Source organism: Taeniopygia guttata, chromosome 15 (genome assembly GCF_048771995.1).
Source record: "Taeniopygia guttata chromosome 15, bTaeGut7.mat, whole genome shotgun sequence".
In the NCBI taxonomy this organism is placed as follows: Eukaryota; Metazoa; Chordata; class Aves; order Passeriformes; family Estrildidae; genus Taeniopygia; species Taeniopygia guttata.
In genome coordinates, this window is record NC_133040.1 from 2,670,758 (window position 1) to 2,691,872 (window position 21,115).

Genomic DNA, 21,115 nt, shown 5'->3' on the forward strand with positions numbered 1-21,115 from the left:
AAAGTTCTTTTCCCACTCCTTGCCTTTCACCTGCGGAAAAATCACCACGCTGCTCTCAGACCCAAACTTGGTTTACATTACTTTTGTTGATGTGTTGCAAGGACTCTAATTCTTGAAATGAAATTCTGATTTTCCGAGATCTAGACAGCACTTTTCTGACACTGCAGGATCTTAGCAGTGACTGCTGCAGTCCCAAAGCAAAGAAATGGCCAAAACTCCTCCAACAATTCTACCCACTGGGTCATTTCTGAGGAAACATCTCCAGTATCCAGAAATGCCCCTCTGTTATCTGAACAACACTGAAGAGGAGATTGGGAAGTCATAGAGGAACATAGGTCCACTTACTATTCAGCGAGACTCCAACCTGCAGTGAGTCACATTTAACCTGAGGTGCTTATCTGTGGGATCAGAGAAGTGGATTCCCTTCAGGATCACTCAAAGCAGGCAAAAGTCTGTCTCCTTCCCATGAATGAACACACAGACAATCTTTTTTCTTGCATGGTCACAGTCAAATGCAAGAGTGGAGAAATCTTTCCTGTGAAAGTAAATAGTGAGGTCCACAGGGCCTCAGAGGAGGTGCTCAGAGCTTTTTAACTACCTGAAACTTCTTGAAACACATGCAGACACTTGTGTCTATTATGCTTAGAAGAAAAGTCTTCATGTTTGGGGGCAAAAGTGACAAGGAAGATTCTGCTGCTTTAAATACTGTGCAAAGCTCTTTAGAGTCAAAATCATTATTTCACATTCGTTGGGAAAACCTACTGTCCTCCACAGCCCTGTCCTACTTCATCACTCAGAAATGTCAGCAGTTCCCCAGTGCTGCAGCCAGCTCTTGTATACAGCAAAAGCCCTGCAGAGTCTAATTGCTCAGAGGGGCTGAGCCAAGGTGTGGATCTCTGAGCAGAGAATTCTGATCTGGCCAATTGTGCTGTTAAGCTGGGAGCTCTCTCTGTTCTTCCAAGTTCTCCTTCTTAGGTACAGCATTGTTCCTGCTGGGCTCCTGCAGATGCCCATTGTTCTGAAGCTCCCGGCCTTTGATGCTGCAGAACAAAACACACAGTGTTTGTGAAAGGAGGGAAAATCAAAAAGCTTCTCAGTTACACACTTGGTTGAACAGCTTGGGCACTTGGCTGCAGAGCACCAGGGTGCCAGCACCTCTCCACAAAGTGGGGCTTCTTGTGAGGAGGCCTTGAGCACAGCTGCAAAGTGAACCAGAAGAGGGAATGACTGGTGGTTGATGGCTATCTGGTGAACTTTCATTTCAGAACCTCCCAATTCCAAGTGCTCTTGGATTGAACAGACTTCTATTAACCTCCTTAGACACACATTTAGTAGCTGCCAGGTGGAAAATGCTGGAAATTACTTCTGCTTCAGCATTGCTCAGATTTGACAAGAGAAACACCACAGCAGCATCTAGATTTCCTGCCTCCATTTCCAAACTGATTTGGCTGGCAAGAACTGGGCAGAAGAAAGGGTGATGGTCTGAGGTGCACCAGCAGGGCCACGTGGAAGGAGAGCCAGTAGCGTGGGATGGCCAGTCACAGCTGGCAAAGCTGTTGCATGGTGCAGTTATGGACCCTCAGGTCCTGCTGTGGAACACCCCCTTCCTGCCAAGGCAGTGATTTGGGTGAAAACAGCTCTACTTTGTGCTCCATACACAGCTGTGAAGTACTTCTACTGCCACGATGGAAGGAGTCTTCCAGTTAATTTGGGTCTCTCACTTTAGTCCATGCTAATCTCTGCTGTGAAAGCACAGGCAGCTCCAGGGAGAGAGCTCTCCAGAAGGATCAATCAATGGACAAAGCTAATAATATAATAAAAAGAATACTTGCACACAAGATCCAGCCAGCCGGATCTTCCTGGGACAAAGGCACTCACACTCTCTTTTACAAATATATTTTATTATTTTAATGCTTATTAAGAAATGTAACCAAGACAGACTCCGCAGCACCAGCGGCTCCTCACTGCCCAGCAGTCTGATGACTTCACAGATATGAAAACTTCACAGATTCAAAAAAACCTTTGGTCAATGCACTTTAAATACATTTGCATGCACAGATTCTCCCACTCCCTTCCCACCCCCCCCACCCCCTACCCCCCGCCAAATGGTAACTGACAAAGGGAAAACAACACCTATATCATAAAACATTTAAATTAAAAGAATAATTGTTTCATACTGAAGCATGTGCAGCGGGGTGTTCATAGTGTCTTGGTTTGCAGACCACAGAGAACCTCTCCACAGGAAAGGGCAGGAACACCAGCTCCTGAGACAGTGGGGGGAGGGATAGATGTTCTCAGATCAACAGGTTCCAGTCTTGATTTTAACACATCCTTGAGTGAACAGCCCCAGCAGGCAAGTAAGGTGGGGAGTTACACACAACATTGCCCCAGCCTGAGGATTCTTATCTGTCAGGGTTAGTCACCTCTCATACAAATGAGGAACTGGTGATTTTTGTTACTCTTTATGTGTTTTGCCATAAAGACAGCCAGAACTCAGGGCTGGAAAGAAAAAAAACACTGAAATTACTCAGTGCAATTTGATGCCCAAAACAGTTTGTAAAAGAACTGACTTTTAGGCAGCTGAACATAGCAAACACCACCAGGGAGTATTGCATGCAGGTTTAATGCATTGTGGCACCACTGCAGCCTGTTTGTCCTTCCACAGAATTTGGTTGGAAGGATTTGGTTTTAGGTAGGGCCCATGCTCATGAAGAAGAAGGGGATTTGTTATACCTGGAGGTGCTCATGAAATGGGACAAAGTGTCTGGAAAGAACATAATCCATAAGAACCATCCCTGTCTCAGTCAATATAGACCCTACAAAGTCAACCCTATGCACACCCCAGGAAGGGCTGATCCTTGCAGTGACACCAGGAGAGCTCTAAGGCTGTACTTCCCTTCCAGAGTCCTTCCTCAGCAAGTCCCACCTTGGTCTCAAGCCAACATCATCTCTACACCCCACAGCACCTCCCAGCACATTCCTGCTTCCCTGAAATCCTCCCAAACACCTACTCTACAAATGTTCCTTCACTACCAAGAATTCCTGTCCATCCTGACCCTCCAGGCTCCCACATCTTAGAGACTTCTCTATATCCACCAGCTTCTCCTGAGGCATCTTCAAAAAATGATCAAAGGCGCAGACTATTCTATGTCACTCCTAGTCTACCTGCACCCTAGCACCAACTGGGACCAGTGAGAAACCCCTCCTGTCTCCAGTATTTCCAGCTGTCCCACCATGCCAAATTGCTTCTTGGTTCAAAAGCTGCAGTTCAAACTTGCACAGAGCTTGGAAATATCACTGATCCAAATGGGACTCTGCAGGATACAGCTGTAAGCACATTTAATTGCACACACAAAAAGCAGTGCCTTATTGAGGAGAGAACCCCAACAACTCTTGGTAAAATTACTCCTGGCAACTGATCAAACATTGCTTTCTCCAAAACTCTTATAAAGCAAATAAACTCTGGAGCCTAAAAGTCTTCAGGGAATGGTGAAATTCATGGGATGCCCTCACACCAAATGAGGCACCACATCTCTCTATGCATCTTCAGACGTTTTTAGCAAGAAGTTCTAATTAAATTAATTAAATTAGTCTCAGCTGACCCCAGCACCTACTCTCTGGACCCACTGCACCTGGGATTCCCAGGAAGGTCTTCTCCAGCCTCTCCTGATAGTCACCTCATTCCTTCCTTTGTCTTGGCACCATCTTTGTTTATCCAGAACAACTGGATCAGCTAAACATTCTCAGGTGGAAGAAAGATGGGGATATGAGTGGTCCTAGGAAGTTTGGAAGGCAGGTACTTCTCTCAAGAGTGGAGAGCTGCCAGGAGAAGGAAAGAGCACACTTCATTGATGGGATCTCTTTTTTGTTTTGTTTTTTTTTAAATGGAGAACAAATCAAAAAGCAGGAAGCCCTAAAATTATGATCCCTAAGAAATAAGAAATATGAAGTAAAAAATTCTGTTCAAAAGGCTCCTGCTCTCCCCAACAACTGCTTCAGAAACATCCTCTGAGGGTCCATCTCAGCCATATGTTTGCCAGAAGGCCTAGCGTGCAGTGCAGCTGCCATCCCTTCCTTCCTGTGACTGCAGACAGCTCCACAAACCACACTGTCCGTACCCTGATCTTCCTCCTGCATGCAGCCCACCCCCTTCACACACCCTTTTCACTTCAAGTCTTGATCACTAATATTGAAAGAGACTGGATACACTTGGGGGCAGCTCAAGCAGCAGCACAAAAGCTAAATTCAAGACATGTGGAAAGTCCCTAATCTCACGTGGTGATCTGGTTGGGCAGGAAGATTTTCCAGAGCAATCTGGAAAGCAAAGCAATCCTAAGTTTGTCCATCAATATAGATCAACTTGATTCTTGGGGGTGCAACCAAGCAAGAAACTGCCACAAGTAAGTGTGGAGATGCTCAGGAAATATAGAAAGCAGCCAATCCACACCAACTGTTGAAAGTCTGATCCAATGCAGTGGAAACCATCCCTCTACCAATGGCAGTTAAAGCTCAACAGGCAACATTTCTGCATTTGTGTGTGTTCCAGCACATGAGCAATGCTGGTATTTTCCCACACTTCCTTCCCTGCTCTGGGTCTTTGTGGACCTAATTGTTATTGACATGAGTGCCGGATGTAATCTTGTGTTATTCTTAGAAACACTTTAGCTCCCAGCTGAGGCCTGAAGAGAACAGACCCCCATTTTCTTGAGTTCCTCTGCTGCTGTTACAGGGGGTCAGAGAAGCTGTCACATAAATAACCTACAGAAATACTGCATCAAGAAGGATCAAGAGTAACAAGATCCCAAGTCACCCTATGGAGGAGCTACCTATGACGTCAGTCACAGAGAAATGGCTCAGTGCTCCTTCATGCTGCTGGAGTGATAATGCTCTCCTCTGATGTCAGACCAGGGGGAAGAGCCCTGCCAAGAAAGCAGCAGTTCAATTAAACCACAGTCTATTGTTTTACAAACCGGCCTGTCTTTCTGCTAAGGACTGTGGTGGCAGCCACATATTTTTATCCATCTCACAGTAAGCTTTGTGCTAGCCCAGAGCAGCTACATACTCAAACACATTCAGCATCAAAAACTTCTCACCACATGTAGGGAAACTGGCAAAAAGAAAATTCTCCCCAAAATAAAACTGATTTTTCATTTTAATAGTTCACAATATATAAAATAAACATGGAATAAGAACATACAGACCTAACCTGCTCTTCCTCAAGTATGAAAATCCCCCTTGGCTTCTGAAAGTTAGTGGACAGACATGAGGAGGAACCAGACTAGGGGAGGATATTTCTGATGTTTTCAGCTAGGGAATAAGCTTCAGATCCCTGGAATTACCAGACTTTTCTCTTCCCAGTAGGACCACTACTGCCTGTCTCTCCAGAAACCTGGTAGTACTTGACATGGATTATTTGTCTGAAAAACACAGCCCAGACAATCTTCAGGTAGAATTCAAGCTGATGTGGTTTTCTGCTGTCCTTGAGCTCTGGACTTCCTTAATTTTCCTTCCAGAAAATTACCAAACTGCAGTGAAACACCACTGCAACAAACCACAGCAGTGTGTACACTTGCTGCAGCACAAATTTGTCTGTTCTCTTCTACAGAAAGGAGAAACTGCAGTTTCTAAGCTGAGTTCCAATACTACTGACACCTTTCAGCTTCTCAGAGCAGGAGCATCTTCTAACCAGATAGAGCTCAGAGCTACCTCTATTGGCCTCTGCACCACAGGGACACATTAGGCTTCACAAGAAAAAACTGAAATCACAGGAGAAAAGGGTTTTTAAATAGAGCTCATTGGAATTCCAAAATTAGGTCAAGGTATGTGTGCGGGTTGCTCTCTATCCCAAGAAAGAAGTAAAAAAAAGTCCCTCAGCCTGTTGAGTGAGGATGAAGATGACTGAAATATGGAATATTACCTCCCCTCACACACATCTGGGGCCATGGAAAGAATTTGCATTCTAGGAGCTCAGGAGGAGAAGCACAGAGGAAGGGGGAAAGCAAAAGGCGCCACCAGCCTACAAAGAGATCACACACTCACAGCCCTTCACAGCCCTGCCCTGAGGACACAGTCCACAGCCCTGGCCCACAGCACCATGTCCTGCTAGCAGCCCTTTTGCAAAGGGAAATCCTTAGCAAGGCTCAGCTTTGGCGATTTGTTGGACAAAGTGGAGTCCTAAGAGGTTATATAGGCCATGTGCATCTGGAACACTGAGCACTCAGGGAATGGATATGAGTTCTTGCCCATCTTTTATAAGTTAATATAAAGTAATCTTATCATCACGTGGGAAAAAACCATTTGAGCAACCTGTTGCAGTATAAGCTTTAAGAACACAAACTGAAAGACAAAGTGCCATGTTTGAAAGCATCCAGAGTTCCCATCAGGTAAATTCCTTCCCTCTCCAAGCAGCTCCTGGCATCCTTCCTGACAACAGATTTTGCTATCTCCTCTTCTGCTTATTGCAGGGCCACAGTACTCAGAGGCCTTCCCAGTTGCTCTTTGTTATTCAGGGAGTACTTCCAGCCACGCTTCTATTTCCATTGGTAAAGACAGCGAAACCGACACTCAACCATAGGCACAGTACAGCAAAGTGTCCCGAAATCCCTGCATCAGCAGTCTCCCAGTGCTGAACTTGGAATGCCATCCTCAACCCTGGCACTGCTCTTGGTGACAGGTCATTGATGGGTAACTTGTCCCTCCTTCCTTAGTCCACTTCAGTGGTCTCTTGACTTTTCTCCAGTCTGGTATTTAGGATCATCCAATAGTCCTGGATATGGACCCCTTTCTCCACAGCGATCTGAATACACTGCTCTCCCCCCACCCCCCAACCTCTGTTCTGCCATGGCAGAGGTCACCAATGGAAAAACAAATAATTCTACCAGGAAAACTTCAAAAGTCTCATCAGGAAACATCAGCTGCAGCAAAGGCTGCTCTTTCCAGATCTGAATAAGACACCTGGGCATCAATTAGCTCTTCACTGTGAAGCTCCCTGTTCAGGCATGCATCTGAGAGAATCCCATTTTTGCAGGAATGTGGCAGATGCCCATTTGTCTCCAAGTCCAGAGCATTTCCATTCTGGTGCCATTCCAAGCCAGCTTTGCATTTGTTTAAGTCCTGCTTTTCGGGATCCCTGTGGATCTCTCCGTTGGTGTATACCTCTAGTGCATACTCACTGATCCGTATGCTGGCGTTCTCTGCATCCCCGCCATGGGTGGAAGTCCTGGAGCTGGCTGCTCCCGCTTTGAACGGCTCCTTGCGGCCCAGGATGTGCTGGCTGATGATTTTACGGAAGGTGTGTCGGAACTCCCTGATGCGGTAGGCATAAATTAGGGGGTTTACAACCGAGTTAGCGTGAGACAGGATAATAGCCAGATACATCAGCCAGAGGGGAGCATGGGCGCAATTTGGGCAAAAAAGGGTAAAGCAGTTAATGATGTGTAGTGGAAGCCAGCAGACTGCAAACAGCCCGACAATGATGGCTAAAGACTTGGCTGCATGGACTTCCTTCTGCAACGTGGAGCGGGAACGTTCCCCGTGTACCATCTTGTTCTCCATCTGCTTGAGCTGGCGCCGGGCTGCCATGAAGATTTTCAAGTAGATACCAAACATGAGAAGGAGGGGCAGGAGCACACAGGCAAAGAAGTTGTAGTAGACCATGTACTCCATGGTGACCACAGCCTCGAAGAGACACGCCACCATGCTGTTGCTGCAGTTGATGGGAGAGGACCAGTTGGAACCCAGCTCTTCGATCTGGGCACGCTTGTGCCACCCCAGCATTGGGGTCAGGCCGATGATGAAGGACAACACCCAGCAGATGGCAATGATGCCTTTGGCTCGAGAGCCGGTCACCAAGCCATTGTACCTGTAAAAGCAGAGGAGATGGGATCTGTATCAGTGTCATTGCACAAGCTGCTGGCACCCACACAACCTTACAATGGCCCCATGTTCCAGAAGACAGTGAGAAAGGCACCTGCTTCATCAGAGGGTCCTTTGCACTGATGTGCAGAACCCATGCAGTACACCAAGGACATGGTGACACTGTCTGCCACCTACTTCCCTCTCCTTTCCTTTAAGCAGTGAATAGTTGACAGAAAAGCAGGGAAATTAATTCAGTTTTCATCTGTGCTCCTTCACTCCACCAGTCCACTTGGGTGTACACACAGATCTTCAGCCTGGATAACCAAGAGCACTGCCCTGACCCTTATGATGAAGACCACTGTGGGTCTCTTGCCAAAGGCTAAGGCAGCATCGCCTTCCTGGCAAAGGAGCAGCCTTTTAGCATGGAATTGTTAGGTCTGTCTTGCAGTAGATCTGTAAACCAAAAAACACAAAAGAGTCTGGAGGCACAGTGCCACCAGCCCTGCATCCACATTCTGGTGTGCCATGGGAAATCTTGCTGGCTCAGCTGCAGCAGGCAGATTGGCATTGCCTGCATGGCACTCTGTTCCTCAATGGCATATTCAGGAAGACCAGCACCACCATCTTTCTTGAAATTGAAAAACTGAGGTAAATCAGCAGTTTTCCTCATCAGCCCAGCTAAGTCAACCCCATGTATTTCTCAGAAAAGAGGAATTAAGCTGGGAACAATTCTCTGACTACAGGTGTGCCATGGCCTGCACTGCACACACCAAAGGGACCTCAGTAGTCGAGATACTGGTGCCTGGCTGAAGCCAGTGCTCCTAACAGTAAACTGTCCAAGATCTGTTGAAAGAAACAATAAGCAACATGGGTAAAAATCTGACAGAGTGCAGCACAGACCTTGGTTAGTTCAAAATATCAGCCAGATTCCAGGGCCTCACAGGTTACTGTGAGTCCTGAGCTGACTCCACCAGTTCTCCACTCTGAAAATGTAAATTAGGGCAGCAGTTCAACATTTCAATGCAATTTCCTTCCCTGGGTAATGCTCAGCATGGAAAGTAGATGGCTGGATTCCCACATTGTGCAGCATGGGTCCCACACTGTATTTGACCGGACAGTAGCACTGGGCTCCCAGTGTTTACTCAGTGCTCCTTCTCCCTCTGTCCCCAGTTCTCTCCAAAAACAAACATTACAAGAAATAATACAACAAGCCACAGAAATCTTTCCATCTCCCAGTGAAATAATTACTCCCACAGGTTCATGCTCCTCTCCCAACACAAGTTCAAGACAGAGGAGAAGAGTGGCTGCTTTTGCACAGTAAAGAATGGAGATCCTGCACATGCTTTAAATCCCTGACAATGGGCTTTGGAAAAAAACAAGACTCATCAGGGTTGAATTTCTCTTTCTCGATTGCATTTCAAAACCAGAAAAGAGTAAGTGGATAAAGGAGCCAACCACACAATTTCCAGCACGAAAAACACACCTACATTGTCCTTCAAGAAATGAGAAAGGAATTCAGCTGATCCTGAGGGAGAAAAAGGTTTTTTCCATCAATTAGTGGATCCTGCCCAGTGCTTAAAGGTTGCAAAGGGCACGGCATGAATGGTAGCAGAGAGCTGCTCCATTCAGACCTCATCAACACATCAAAACAGCATCTGTGCTTTGAAATGTACACTCAGGGAGCAAGAGAGTGGCTGGAGGCCCCTAAAGCCTGAAAAAACAACGAAACAAATCAACCAACCAAACCAAAGCAAACAAAAACAAAACCACAAAAAACCACCCCACAAAAACAAACCCCAAAAACATCCCACAACCATCAAAACCCTGCAGCCCTGGAATTAGCTACATCTTGTCAGAGGAATTTTGAAATTGTGCAGCTGTTATCCCACGACTAGAGATGTCCCTTCCCTTCCACTAAAAATATATTCACTACTGCTCCAGACAAACACCCCGCTACAATTCCCCCTCCCTCTTGTCCTCTGGGGATTCCCATGCAAGAAGCTTTACAAGGCTTCAGAACAGCACTGAACCCAAGCAGCTTCCCAGCTGCAGAGCATTGTGCTGGAGTGCATGTCCATGGCACCTTGCTCAATAACTCTGAGGGTCAGGACAGAAAGCTCACAGCATCTCCTGACAAAGCCAATGGCTTTGTGCTGGCCAGGTACCCACTGAGAAGTGCTAATTTGTTTAGGAGAGCGTAATTTCTAGAATCCACATGAGGCACCTCTGACTGACTTGGCTGAGGTAGCATTATAATCCAGATGGGCTTTCCTGGACTCTTTCCTCTTATCCACTTGGAGATGTCATTGAAGACATTGTGTACATCTTTGTGTACTTTGTCTCAGTATCTTTCCAGGCTCACAGCAGCCAGACCAAAGCCACTCACCATGTCCTCAGTGCTGCAGAGCTCTACAGGGTGACTTCGGGGCTTCCCAGACCCATCCCCTACCATGGGAGTTGCTGGCACCACGTAGGAGACACGACCTGCTGGAAGGTCACACCTGAAGCCCATGATCTGCATAGCTGGCAGGTGATTTTGCAGCATGTCTGATGTGTCCCCATAGCACTGGATTGTCTGTGCACCAACAGTTCTGCTTCCTGGAAATAACACACTTGCTCTACAATCAACCACTTCTGCTTGTGAAATTCCAGACACAAAGGACGTGAGTGCAGAGCACAGGGATGCTCATGGTGGGGATAGAGTCACATGTCTCCTCTAAAGAGCAAACCCAACTTTTGCAAACACCTGAAAATGTGAAAGTTTTCCCCAAAATAGTTTCAACCGGCCATGCTGCTTTCCCAACCAGCCAGCTGGCAAAATGGAGCAGAAGAACAGCTGCCCTTGGTGAATGTACAGCTCCTCTGGGCTGCCTAGAGTAACCTGGCTGTGGATGTGCCACTTCTGGGTCCTTGGACTAAGTTCTTGCCATGAAGACAAAGATTCCTGCACAGTTTCTGTGACTGGGTGGAAGACAAAGCTGGTAGTCTGTCCAGAGTGTCTTCAGGGAGAAGTGAAGATCTTTCAATACACTGAATGATATGTAGCTGCCCTAATTCACCATCACAGTGTCCAGCCATCCTGCTGCTTGTCTCCCAAACCCTCCTTTGGTGGATATCTGCACATCCTCTGTCCGGTGTGAAGCATTTTTGAGAGACCTTTACTGCATCACGCAGAATACCTGTGCTCAGCTGAGGGCTTTGATCTGAATTCCAGCACTGCTCAAAGGTGTTTAACAAATCACAACAAAATGCTTCTCACCAAGCACATCCACTCAACAGCCCACACCTCAGGCAGCTGCAGCCATCAGGGACAGGACCAAGCAGGATATTCAATCCCTATCACATGTATGTAGAAATGACAGACCCTGGCAATCCCAGATCATCCAGGAAATCTGTGACAGGGCAAGAAATCGCACTGAGACCTTCACATGTACCAGCTAAACAACCTCTCCCAAACCACTCAGTCCAGAACCTTCCTCTTCTATTGCCAGGTACCAACTGATCCTGGTGTTTATCCATGCTATGGAGATAGGGGAAGTGGGGTCCCACAGGTGGGCACAGGTGCCCAGCATTATCTCCTCTAAACAGCAGAAGCAGGAATGATGGGCAGACACAGTTCTGCTTGTGACATGATCAGCTTCCTGAATAAACCTTGGTAACAGCAAGTTCTGTGCAGGCCATGAAGGCACTGCTTTCAAAGCTGTGCCCATTTAAAAGAAGGAGGGGAATTACTCTGTTCTCAAATTAGCTGAGCTTGCCTTAAATATAGTTAACATATGAGCATATGTAGGAAATGCCTGCCATAAAGTCAACAGGTTTATGGTGAGCAGGGAAAGAAATAAGTCCACATATGGCTCAAAGTGGCAATAAAACATTAAAACCCTGATTCACTGGTTTACATGCTCACATATGAGTATTTCAGAAAGGAACCCTAGGGAATTAAAGCAACTGCTGAAACAGGCTGTTCTCAGCACAAAGGTCCCTTGCACATCCTATATTTTATTCAGGGTTGGTGTTCATCTCCCCTATTCTCCCTAGACTTTGGGAAGCCAGTTCTTCATGTCCTCTGGCAGAAAAACACCTCAATGCCACCTCAGAACTGCAGTTGAAATCGCCAGCACATGGAATAAATCAGTCCCAAAACTCCAGACGTCAGGGAGCTGCACCTTAAATAATATTTCCCAAGAGAAACATTGCAGCAGCAAAAGCAGCTTTCACCAGAGGAAAAGGCCTGCAGCTGGCACTGTATGACCAACGTGTTTCATGCCTGAATCCAGCACAGAGAGCAAGCAGCAACCTCAGTAACCTCAGCAAACTTTTCTGTTTGGCTGCAGGAAGGAAAATTTCCCCTCTCTTTCCAGAGTGTTGGAGCTACCTGTCCTTGCCCTGGGAATATCTTTCTACAAATGCCTGCACTGGAGCACGTGGCTGGGCGCACTGCCCACGGAGCCCTTGCTGGCACCACGGAGCAGCAATTGTTCTTGGCCCTGGGCTTCATCCTGGGGCTCAGACTCACAGCCAGTTTTGTTCAGAGCACCTGGGGGTTTGATATTAGCCAGTGCAGGTTTTCAGGTACCTGTCATGTGAGAGACCTCATTTTGTCCTAGAGCGAACAATGGCTTGGGCTCCCTTCCTTGGGAGTGCCTTGCTGCCACTTGCAGAGTGTTACATTTGTATAAAACCTGCCAGAATTCAGCAAAGTGCCTGAGAACTTGTGGAAAATTGACCAAATTCTACAAAATGTTTCAACTGCTTGAAAGGCAGAACACATAAGATATTCACAAATTAGTTTTTATCCATTTTAAAATTTCACCTATAAATGTCTTTTCTCATTGCAGTTTTTTGGAGGAGGGTCTTTTCTTCACAGAAAAATAATTTCAAAGTTAACTAATAATGTACTTAGGGGTCCAAAACCAAGCAGTATTAGAAAACCCACTCTTCTGCCTTTATAATACTGACAGTTTATTTCTGTGGGAATGCACATCCACATATGCAATTATCTTCCTTAGGACAAATCAGACATAAAATATTTAAAGAGAAACAGAAGAACAAAGCACAGGTTTAGCCCTTTTTGGTTTCTCTAGAGTGAAATAAGTCTGGTTTATTAATGATTCAGCTAATGAATATTAGGAATATCTGGTGGTACCTTTCATGTCCTGTGAGGAGAAGGAGGAGCCTTCCCAGGTATTAAAGAATGAGGTGAAAACAACACACTGTTAGTGGCAGAACTTTCTTTCAAGTTGTTTGACCCATTTTTGAGACAAATAGCTATTAGAAAAAAAAAACACGTGAGGATGTGGGCAATCTAAATTATACCACATTTCTTCACACAATCAGCTTTCTCAGCATGTCTGAGACTATAAATGCTTATTCATGCATAAATTCTAAAGGGGAAACACAATTGACAAGCACATCACTCCTGCTGTGAAAGGACAAACCAGCAGAGGACAGAGAGGAGGAGGAACCCATGGATTTACCTGTGGGTTTCTGCATCCAATCAGTCCCTCTGTTCCTGGGGCAGAAGAGGGTGTGCTCTGTTTTTTCCAAAACAAGATAGTGAAACCGGCGTCATGCCCAGCACTGATGTAGTCTGGTTTTTTGAAAATACTCTTTTCCTTGACTGTTCCAGGAAATTACATTTTCAATACAATATAGTCACAGTGATAGCCCAAAATGTGGGAAGAAATCCAGATTTTTAAAATCCCTTTCCTGGCAAGTCATCCTCTAGCAATAAGAGTGCTTAAACTGTCAGCAGCCATCCTCAGAGTTACCTCATGAGAGATGAAATCAAGACATCAGCTCTTCTCAAAACCATTTCAGAGGCAGATCCCAGGGCTACTCAACATATTTCCTTGTACCGTTTATCATTATTTTGGTTTATAAACTGAAATAATCTATAACAAAGCTGTAGAAAAGTAGAGACAGTTGTATTATTAACATTTCTCTGCAATGGAATGGAATAGTTATTCCTTACATCTACATCAAAACTAGAATCTGTAACAGGTATGACCGATAGGGTTTCGAAACTACCCATTAAATGCAATGTTATAGCAGCACAAACTTGCTGAGGTGAGGCTTCAGGAAAGACTTGGCTGTACTGGTCCACATGGAAAGGCAATTTCCACTCTCCATTCTGGTTTTGAACACGTTTGTGTTAATTGATGTAAGTGCTGCACGACCAAAGTATTCAGAAGAGACAGGACTAAATTGTACAGATCAGCACAAGTGATTTAAGCTCAAGAAGAGTGAGAATGTCCAAAAACTCAAACCCAAGAGCACAAAAATCAGAATTTTATTCCATTTTTACAGCCATGTTGTTTGTTCAGGAGATGAAGGCAGTCTCTCCTTTCCTGAGAGCGTGCTGCATCCTTCTGAGGACAAGACAGGAAGGAAGGAGACTCCTACAATTCTCCTGCAGCAGCTTCTCCAGGGGCTTCCTCTCCAGGGGCTTCCTCTCCATCTCTGGAGCTCAGCGAGTGCCTCGGAGCAACGTGGCACTGCCTCGCACCCACGGGCACACAGAGCCCATCACAACAACGTGCTCCTGCCAAATTGAACTCAGCAGCAGCCCCCCCCCCCCCCCCCACCGTCCCACATCAGCCTCTCTGGTCACACACTAAGTAGCAGACATCCTTAGTCATTAAAATGTCCTTTTCTTTCTTTAAACTGCAGAGACCACAAAATCCCCATCTGGAGGTGTGGGTTGGGACAAGCCTTCACCTTCACCTAACCTATGCTGTGCTTCCAGAGGCAGTGCCTGAGCCAGTCCAAATCTTCCTAAGGCCCATTTCTTGGTAGTCTTCCTCTCCCCTCACATTTAACAGACCCCTGAGAGAAAATCCCACCTCCCTCCCCCCAGCCCTGCTGCTACAGCTTGAGGCAGAACCCCCCTCCTCTCCACGGGGAGGGGGACAAGCTGACTTCTCCCCCTTTCTGCCCTCCACAACCCCTCTGGTGCCACTGGCTGAAGCTCAGGGCACAGTTTGCCTAGGCATGGAGTGGCAGCTCCCAGGCAGCATCTCTGTGATGCCATGGATACCCACCATAGGAGAACAAAGAGCAGGAAAAGGAAGCAACCAGAAAATCCACCGGCCAAGACAGACTTTAGGACCTATAAAAATTGCTTTCAAAATACCAGAGAAATAGAACCGATCCTCATTTAACTTTTCCTTCCTTGATTCATCTCCAGACCTGTGTTTGTCAGGGATGTTGAGCCCTCACCACCCCAGCCCACCCTGTGCTTACCTGAGGGGTATTCGGATGGCAATGATTCTGTCGATGGCGATAGCAAGGAGGCTGAAGATGGAGCTCTGAGTCAAGACCAGGACAAAGCAGGCAATGAAAAGGCAGCCATAGAAGAAGGCACAGAAGCCAGTGCTGATGGTGATGGCAAAGGGGATTGCCAGCACCCCCACAGCAATGTCAGCAGCAGCCAGGGACACCACAAAATAGTTGGTGACGTTCTGCAAGTTGCTGTTCAAATAGACGGCCCAGCAGACCAGGATGTTGCCCAGGATGGCCAGCACAGCGATGATCAGTTCCAGGATGATGTAGGCTATGTCTGAGAGGAAGTCGTCTTTCCCATGTACTAGCATGGTGAGAACAACCAGGCCCAAAGCTCAGCGTTCATATCTGCGGAGCACTGAACAGCCAAGACCCCTCAAAGCTGCCTGGGCTCTGTGGAGTGCTTGGCTGCCAGCCCAGGAAGGCTGCTCACACACACAGTTTTCTCCCCATAGCTGTTCAAGTAGATGGTATCAAGAAAAAAAGCACAGGGTCTGCCAGCTCCAGCAAAGTGGATTAACCAGGTGCAGAATAATTCAGACTCCAGCAGACAAACGGACAGGAGAATCTCTCTTGGGGACAGGCAGTGCTCCCCAGGCCTCAGAGTCCAGCAGGCAGCACAGCACAGCAGCTGTACTGTACAGCAGAGCCACATTGGCTGCGGTGCTTTGTTTCCTGTTGACAATCCCCCTTCTAGTCATGGCTTCCTGTCATCTTCATACCATAGCAACATCCTCTGGTCCTCTTTTTCACCTTTTCCCACCAGGACTTGGGAAATATTCTCTTCAGCTGAAGCAAACATTAAACTTCTTCACTTGCAGTTTCCTCTAAAAAGAAAATAAAACATCAACCACATATGCTAAGTAATCAGCTCTATGGAAGAGATGGAGAAAGCAAAATCTCATTAAAGTGGCACATTAAATTGATAACGGATATTACACAGAACTAGAAGAATACATTATTGGCAAAATTCTCACATTTTGTCTATCCTGAAAGCTGCAGGGCCAAACCCAAGTTCAGGAAGGCAGTGTTTCACAGTGGTGATGAGAAACAAGGGATGTTTTGTTTTCGAAGCTACCAACTGAGCTGGCACTTCAGCAGCTGCTCCACAGCCTGCCCTGAAACACGAGAGCCCCACTAATTATGTCCTGGCAAGTGCTGAGGCTGCACAGAGGAAAGGTGGAGGAGCCTTTCACACACACCTGTCTCCCTCTGATGGCAAACACCGGGTTTGGGCCATCACGTGCTGCCCACCCTGATGTGCTTTGCCACAAAACTGCTGCACCAGTTCCCTGCTCTGCAAGGACATGAGCCCTCATTCACAGGGCAGCTATACTGCTGGCATGTGTGGTCACCCTCTGTGGCCACACCTGTCTGGCCTCCATGGATCCATGGAACAAGATCCATGGCAGGGAGAAGTGTTCAAGTTGTTCAGACAGGGACATCTTTCAGGACACTCCTGCTGACCATGCACACTCTTTGCAAGGGTCTCTGCAGGCTCCCCTCCTGCCACTTCATTATTTTTGTTCATGTAAATCTGTATCCTATAAGCAAACCATTTGCTTGTTATACCGGCACTGTCCATAGTGTTTGTTGCATCCAGGACAGCATCATCCTTCACCTTCAACCAGCCAGATCCAGGCCCACCAAAACACATCTCTCCCAGAAATACACACACAGGCACAATGCCAATGCCATGGCTCAGGGCTGCATCCGAGTTCCTGCAGTGTCCTGCACACAGCTCTGGGACTGAAGCTGGTGCTGCTTGTGAGGAAACAAGCCTGCAGCTGCATTTCGTATGAGCAGATACACATCACCTGCACACCCTTGCAGGTGACCTCGTACCTCTGCTTCAGATATGGGTGCATTTCACCACAGTTTCAGCTAAAAATACAGAAGGGAGAACAAAGTTCCCTGAGCTTTGTGCCACAGTCAAGAGATAATTGCTTGCTGTCCTCGCCTGTCACTTCCAGAGTGGGTTGCAAACCTTATTTAGCAAGCTTTAGCAATAATATTTTCTCATTAATTTAAGAAACAGCTTGATACATCAGAAGGTTAGGAGAGAGAGAAACACAGCATCAACTGAAAGATCACTGAGCTCAGTTTTGGATGCAACATGAACCTCCAAAACACAAGATTTTTGAGCCCCATCCACAGGTGATCTGGTGTGGTCTCACCCATCAGGGTTTGATGCCTTCACAGTTCACTAGGTTTTCAAGTCAGAAACCTAATTTCTCAGGATAAAATAAAAGGGTAAAGACAGTGATAATAAAAGAAAATATGATTAACTTGTGATTCACATCTGATCTCAGGAATATAATCTAATTTTAGACCTTTCATTGATTTAGAGCTCTATTGCTAATGCTGCATTTGAAAGGAAAGTGAATGATTCTTGGTGGTTTGGACATGCTTCAAAACCTTCGCTTTTCTCTACCTTTAGCTATCTTGTTTCTGTGGTTTTTTTTTGTTTTAGCAGAAGAAATCAACAGTAGAGATCAGTGTGTGATCTAGCTCTTAAGAGAAAGATAAAGATCATTCATTTAATCTTTTTTAAAGAAGAAAAACCCCAAGAAATCTCTATATAGTCTGTGCTCCTACACCAAAACATTCAGTTTTTCAGTGGCTTCCTAAAGATGGCTTTTACTTTCTTGGATTTCAGAGATGTCAGTGATATGCCCCTGAAAGGATCTGCCTGTCCATTACAAATCCCAACAGGTTTGTTTCGAAGCAGCAATACTGAAACCTCACCCTCCAGCCCAGGATTAGGATGAATATAAGACAGAAATAAAGAAGATCTGGAGGCAGAGAGAACAGAAGGGGCAGGATGAGAAATAAACAATGTTTTGTGAATGTGTGTGAGCAAGAAGGGAGGAAAAAAAGACAGGAAAAAGCTGGTAGGAGGAAAAAAACAACCTAACAAAGGAAGCAGTGGGCAAAACAGGCTCCGAAGAGGAAGGGGAGGGTGCAGGATGGCTGTGCCTGAGACTGAGGTGGGTCTGAGCCCCTGAGTCCCTCAGCAGGACAGAGTGGGAGCACACACCTCCCACAGGCTCCCACCTCGCCATGCAGGACAAAGGCATGTTCAAACTCCAGTGCTAGGTCAAGTTTAGAAAAATTTAAGAAATTACTCTGACATACTTGGGCCCAAACTACTGCTAAAGCCACTATAATTCCCCCACAAGCTCCTCTGAGATGGAGTCAGAAGAACTGAAGGAAGCCCTGTTTGGGAGGAGCCAGCCTGAGAACTGGGCACCTTAATCTTGATGCTCAGAGGATTTACCTAAAGTCCTGCTATCTTGCTCTTACCCATCATGTTCCCAGCTCATACACCTCAGTGAAGAGGATCAAAGCAAAACCACTGGATATTCTTCCCCATTTGAGAGCTCCCTTCAGTAGATCATGAACCCATACTAATCCTAGATGCATTTTATTTAACCTGACTCTGGCTCATCTCAAACTCCAGCAGGACATGGAGTAAAGTTACAAACTTCACTGTGGAGGTTCTGCACATACCAATGGCTCAGCACAAAGCTGAAATTTCCTACACCTCTGCCTGAACCTGAAAAAGAATGGTGCTGAAATCTGAAGTTTAATGGCTACATCACACACTGTTCTCTGACACAACAGAGCTTTTAACCTTCTGCTTTGACTCTTTCATGGCCTCATGTTAAATTTGAATTTTTTATCTCTGAATTTGTTTGTCCCTTGCTTCCATCTCTCTACACAAACAGTGGCCTGATTCTTCATCCAAAGCCCCAGTCATTTATTCTGAAGCAATCAGAATGTTATGTCCAGAAAAGGACAGCATGTCCTTCCACCCTCTGCTCTCAGATGGGCCGGAAAACACTCAGAGTTCTGCAGAGCCAGCACATCTCAGGGGAGAAATGGCTGGAGCTGAGCAGGTGTCCCAGCCACCACAAAACAACATTTTGTCTCTGCTTCAGCGCCGCTGAGTAGCCACTGACATTAGAAACACCAATTAGTGGCCACACAAGCCCAGCCTCACCTGCTGCTGACAGAACGTGCCACAGCCTGGGAGGGTTCATGATCAACCTGAGCTCACCCACCTCTCACAGTGTCAGCTGCTGTAGTGCTCACCTGACAAAACAAATCTCCATTTCAGGAGTATTTGCAACTTGCTTTAAAACAAGAACAGGCTCAGTCTTTCTGCTTATACAGCTAGAAATTCATTACACAGGGACAAAATTAATAGAGACCTCCCAGAGAAGATGACGTAGATCCAGAGGCAAAATGAAATTTATTGTAGAATTGTCTACTTCATGCAAGACCCAAAGGCTCAGCAATCAGGTCTAATAAGAAAAAATTAATTAACAATCTGCTTTACTCACTGGGGAAGTGTATATTTGACATCTCAGGCCCTTGAGGGATCAGCATGGCAAGCTTCTTGAAACTTCAGAAAAATAACCTGTATCACCCAACAGGCTGGACAGCTACAATTAGTATTTCTTCATAAGTCCTTGTTTTATTTTGTTAATTCCTTCTTGATACCCTGGGCTATGTTCCGGCCTTTCTCCCATTATTAAATAAACCCTTTTTGTCATTCACAAACCTGTAAACCTGGTGCTCTGTTCATTTGTAGTGACTTGGAACACTCTGTTCTCTCTCATATATCAGTCCCAATGAGAAACTCCTCCTTGAAAATTCAATAAAGCATCTGCACAGCACGTTCCCATGAAGCAATTCACCAGCAGAGCCTAAGCAAGCTTTAGTTTGGCATCTCCAGTTGACTTTGGACCAAGGTGCTGCCCCTTCTCTCTCCTGAGTGCCAAAAGCATCAAGCTGAGCCCTCGGCCACTGCTTGGTTCAAATCACCCATCTCAAACAAGCTCATCTCCTGCTCTTGGCCCCTCCAGGCTGAGCCCATCCTGCTCTGGGAGCTTTGGGCTGCAGGCTCTGTCAGCTGGCAGACAGCAGATGCACCTCTGTGCCTGCCAGGCTCACAGTGCCTGTGACACTTCAGCTTGACAGCTCCTCTCACTATTAGCAAAAACTCCAGATGATCAGCAGCCCTTAGGGCACCCAAGACAGTCTGTGGGCACGTAGGTGACAGACTGCAGCTTCCCCGGGCCCCACAAGGGTTGGTTTCTGTGTCTGCTCTAGGATGGGGCAGGAGAGGCAGCAGGCAGCTTAAGGGGGCCAGGGGGTGTTCATCAGTGCTCATTCCACAGATCACAATCTTGCATCTCCTTCTGACAACATGACCCTTCCCAGGTACCAGCCACATGCAGATTACCTAACTCCCTTAGGGAAAATCCTTGAATTCACACATGGCCCTAAGCAGAAAATTTGGTGCTGCTAAATCATTTGTTTCCTACTTTCCAAAGCCTGGAGGGGGAGATGCTTGTCAGTTTTTACCCTCTCTTTGAAATCCCTTCAGCTCAAAGAGAATCTCCCTATCTTTAAATCAAAGACTCCAAGAAATCTTGTCTCTCCCCACCACTTCAGAGGATCAAGTCACAATAAACGAGCCAATGTGCTCACAGGCAGAACACAAATTTGCAAAACAACCGGGGCTGTAAAACATGATGAAAACAGGTGTTCTTTGGGGAGCACAATAGGGAAGGCAGCAGGAGCACTTCTCTGTGCTGCTCAAGGGTTTCCTTTCTGTAGTTCAGTGTTTTATGAATACTTCACGTAGAGCAGCTTCCCTGGGTCCCTGACTGCTCACACACAGCTGTGGGGAGCATCCCCAGCCCTGCCTCCCATGGAAGGATGAACAGCTGTGACTGGGTGGGGCAGGAAAGAGGAGGAAGGAGGCATCACCCACCTAACCAAGACATACATTTTCTGATTCCTCTCTTTGCTTTATTATTGGCTGCTGCCTAAATGATCTTTTAGGTCATCTGCTTACAGTAATAGGAGGAAATTAAATATTAATAATAGACTATTTCCCTCTAGACTGCTCTTTGTTAACAAAGGATACAAGTGAAACAAAGCAGGCAAAATTATCAGC

The 21,115-nt window shown here is 46.3% G+C and overlaps 1 protein-coding gene across 2 annotated transcripts in view; it reads right to left on the reverse strand.

The window, feature by feature from the left end:
- Positions 1-1,884: 1,884 nt before the first annotated feature.
- ADORA2A (adenosine A2a receptor) overlaps positions 1,885-21,115 on the reverse strand; it is a 28,545-nt gene continuing 9,314 nt past the window's right edge. For both annotated transcript variants that reach the window (XM_032751229.3, XM_030285582.4), the window contains exons 2-3: positions 15,103-15,968; positions 1,885-7,861 (exon numbers count right to left, since the gene is read on the reverse strand). In XM_032751229.3, coding sequence (XP_032607120.1) covers positions 6,901-7,861; positions 15,103-15,452 — 1,311 coding nt within the window. In that variant the 5' untranslated portion in view covers positions 15,453-15,968 and the 3' untranslated portion in view covers positions 1,885-6,900. The remainder of the gene's footprint in view (positions 7,862-15,102; positions 15,969-21,115) is intronic.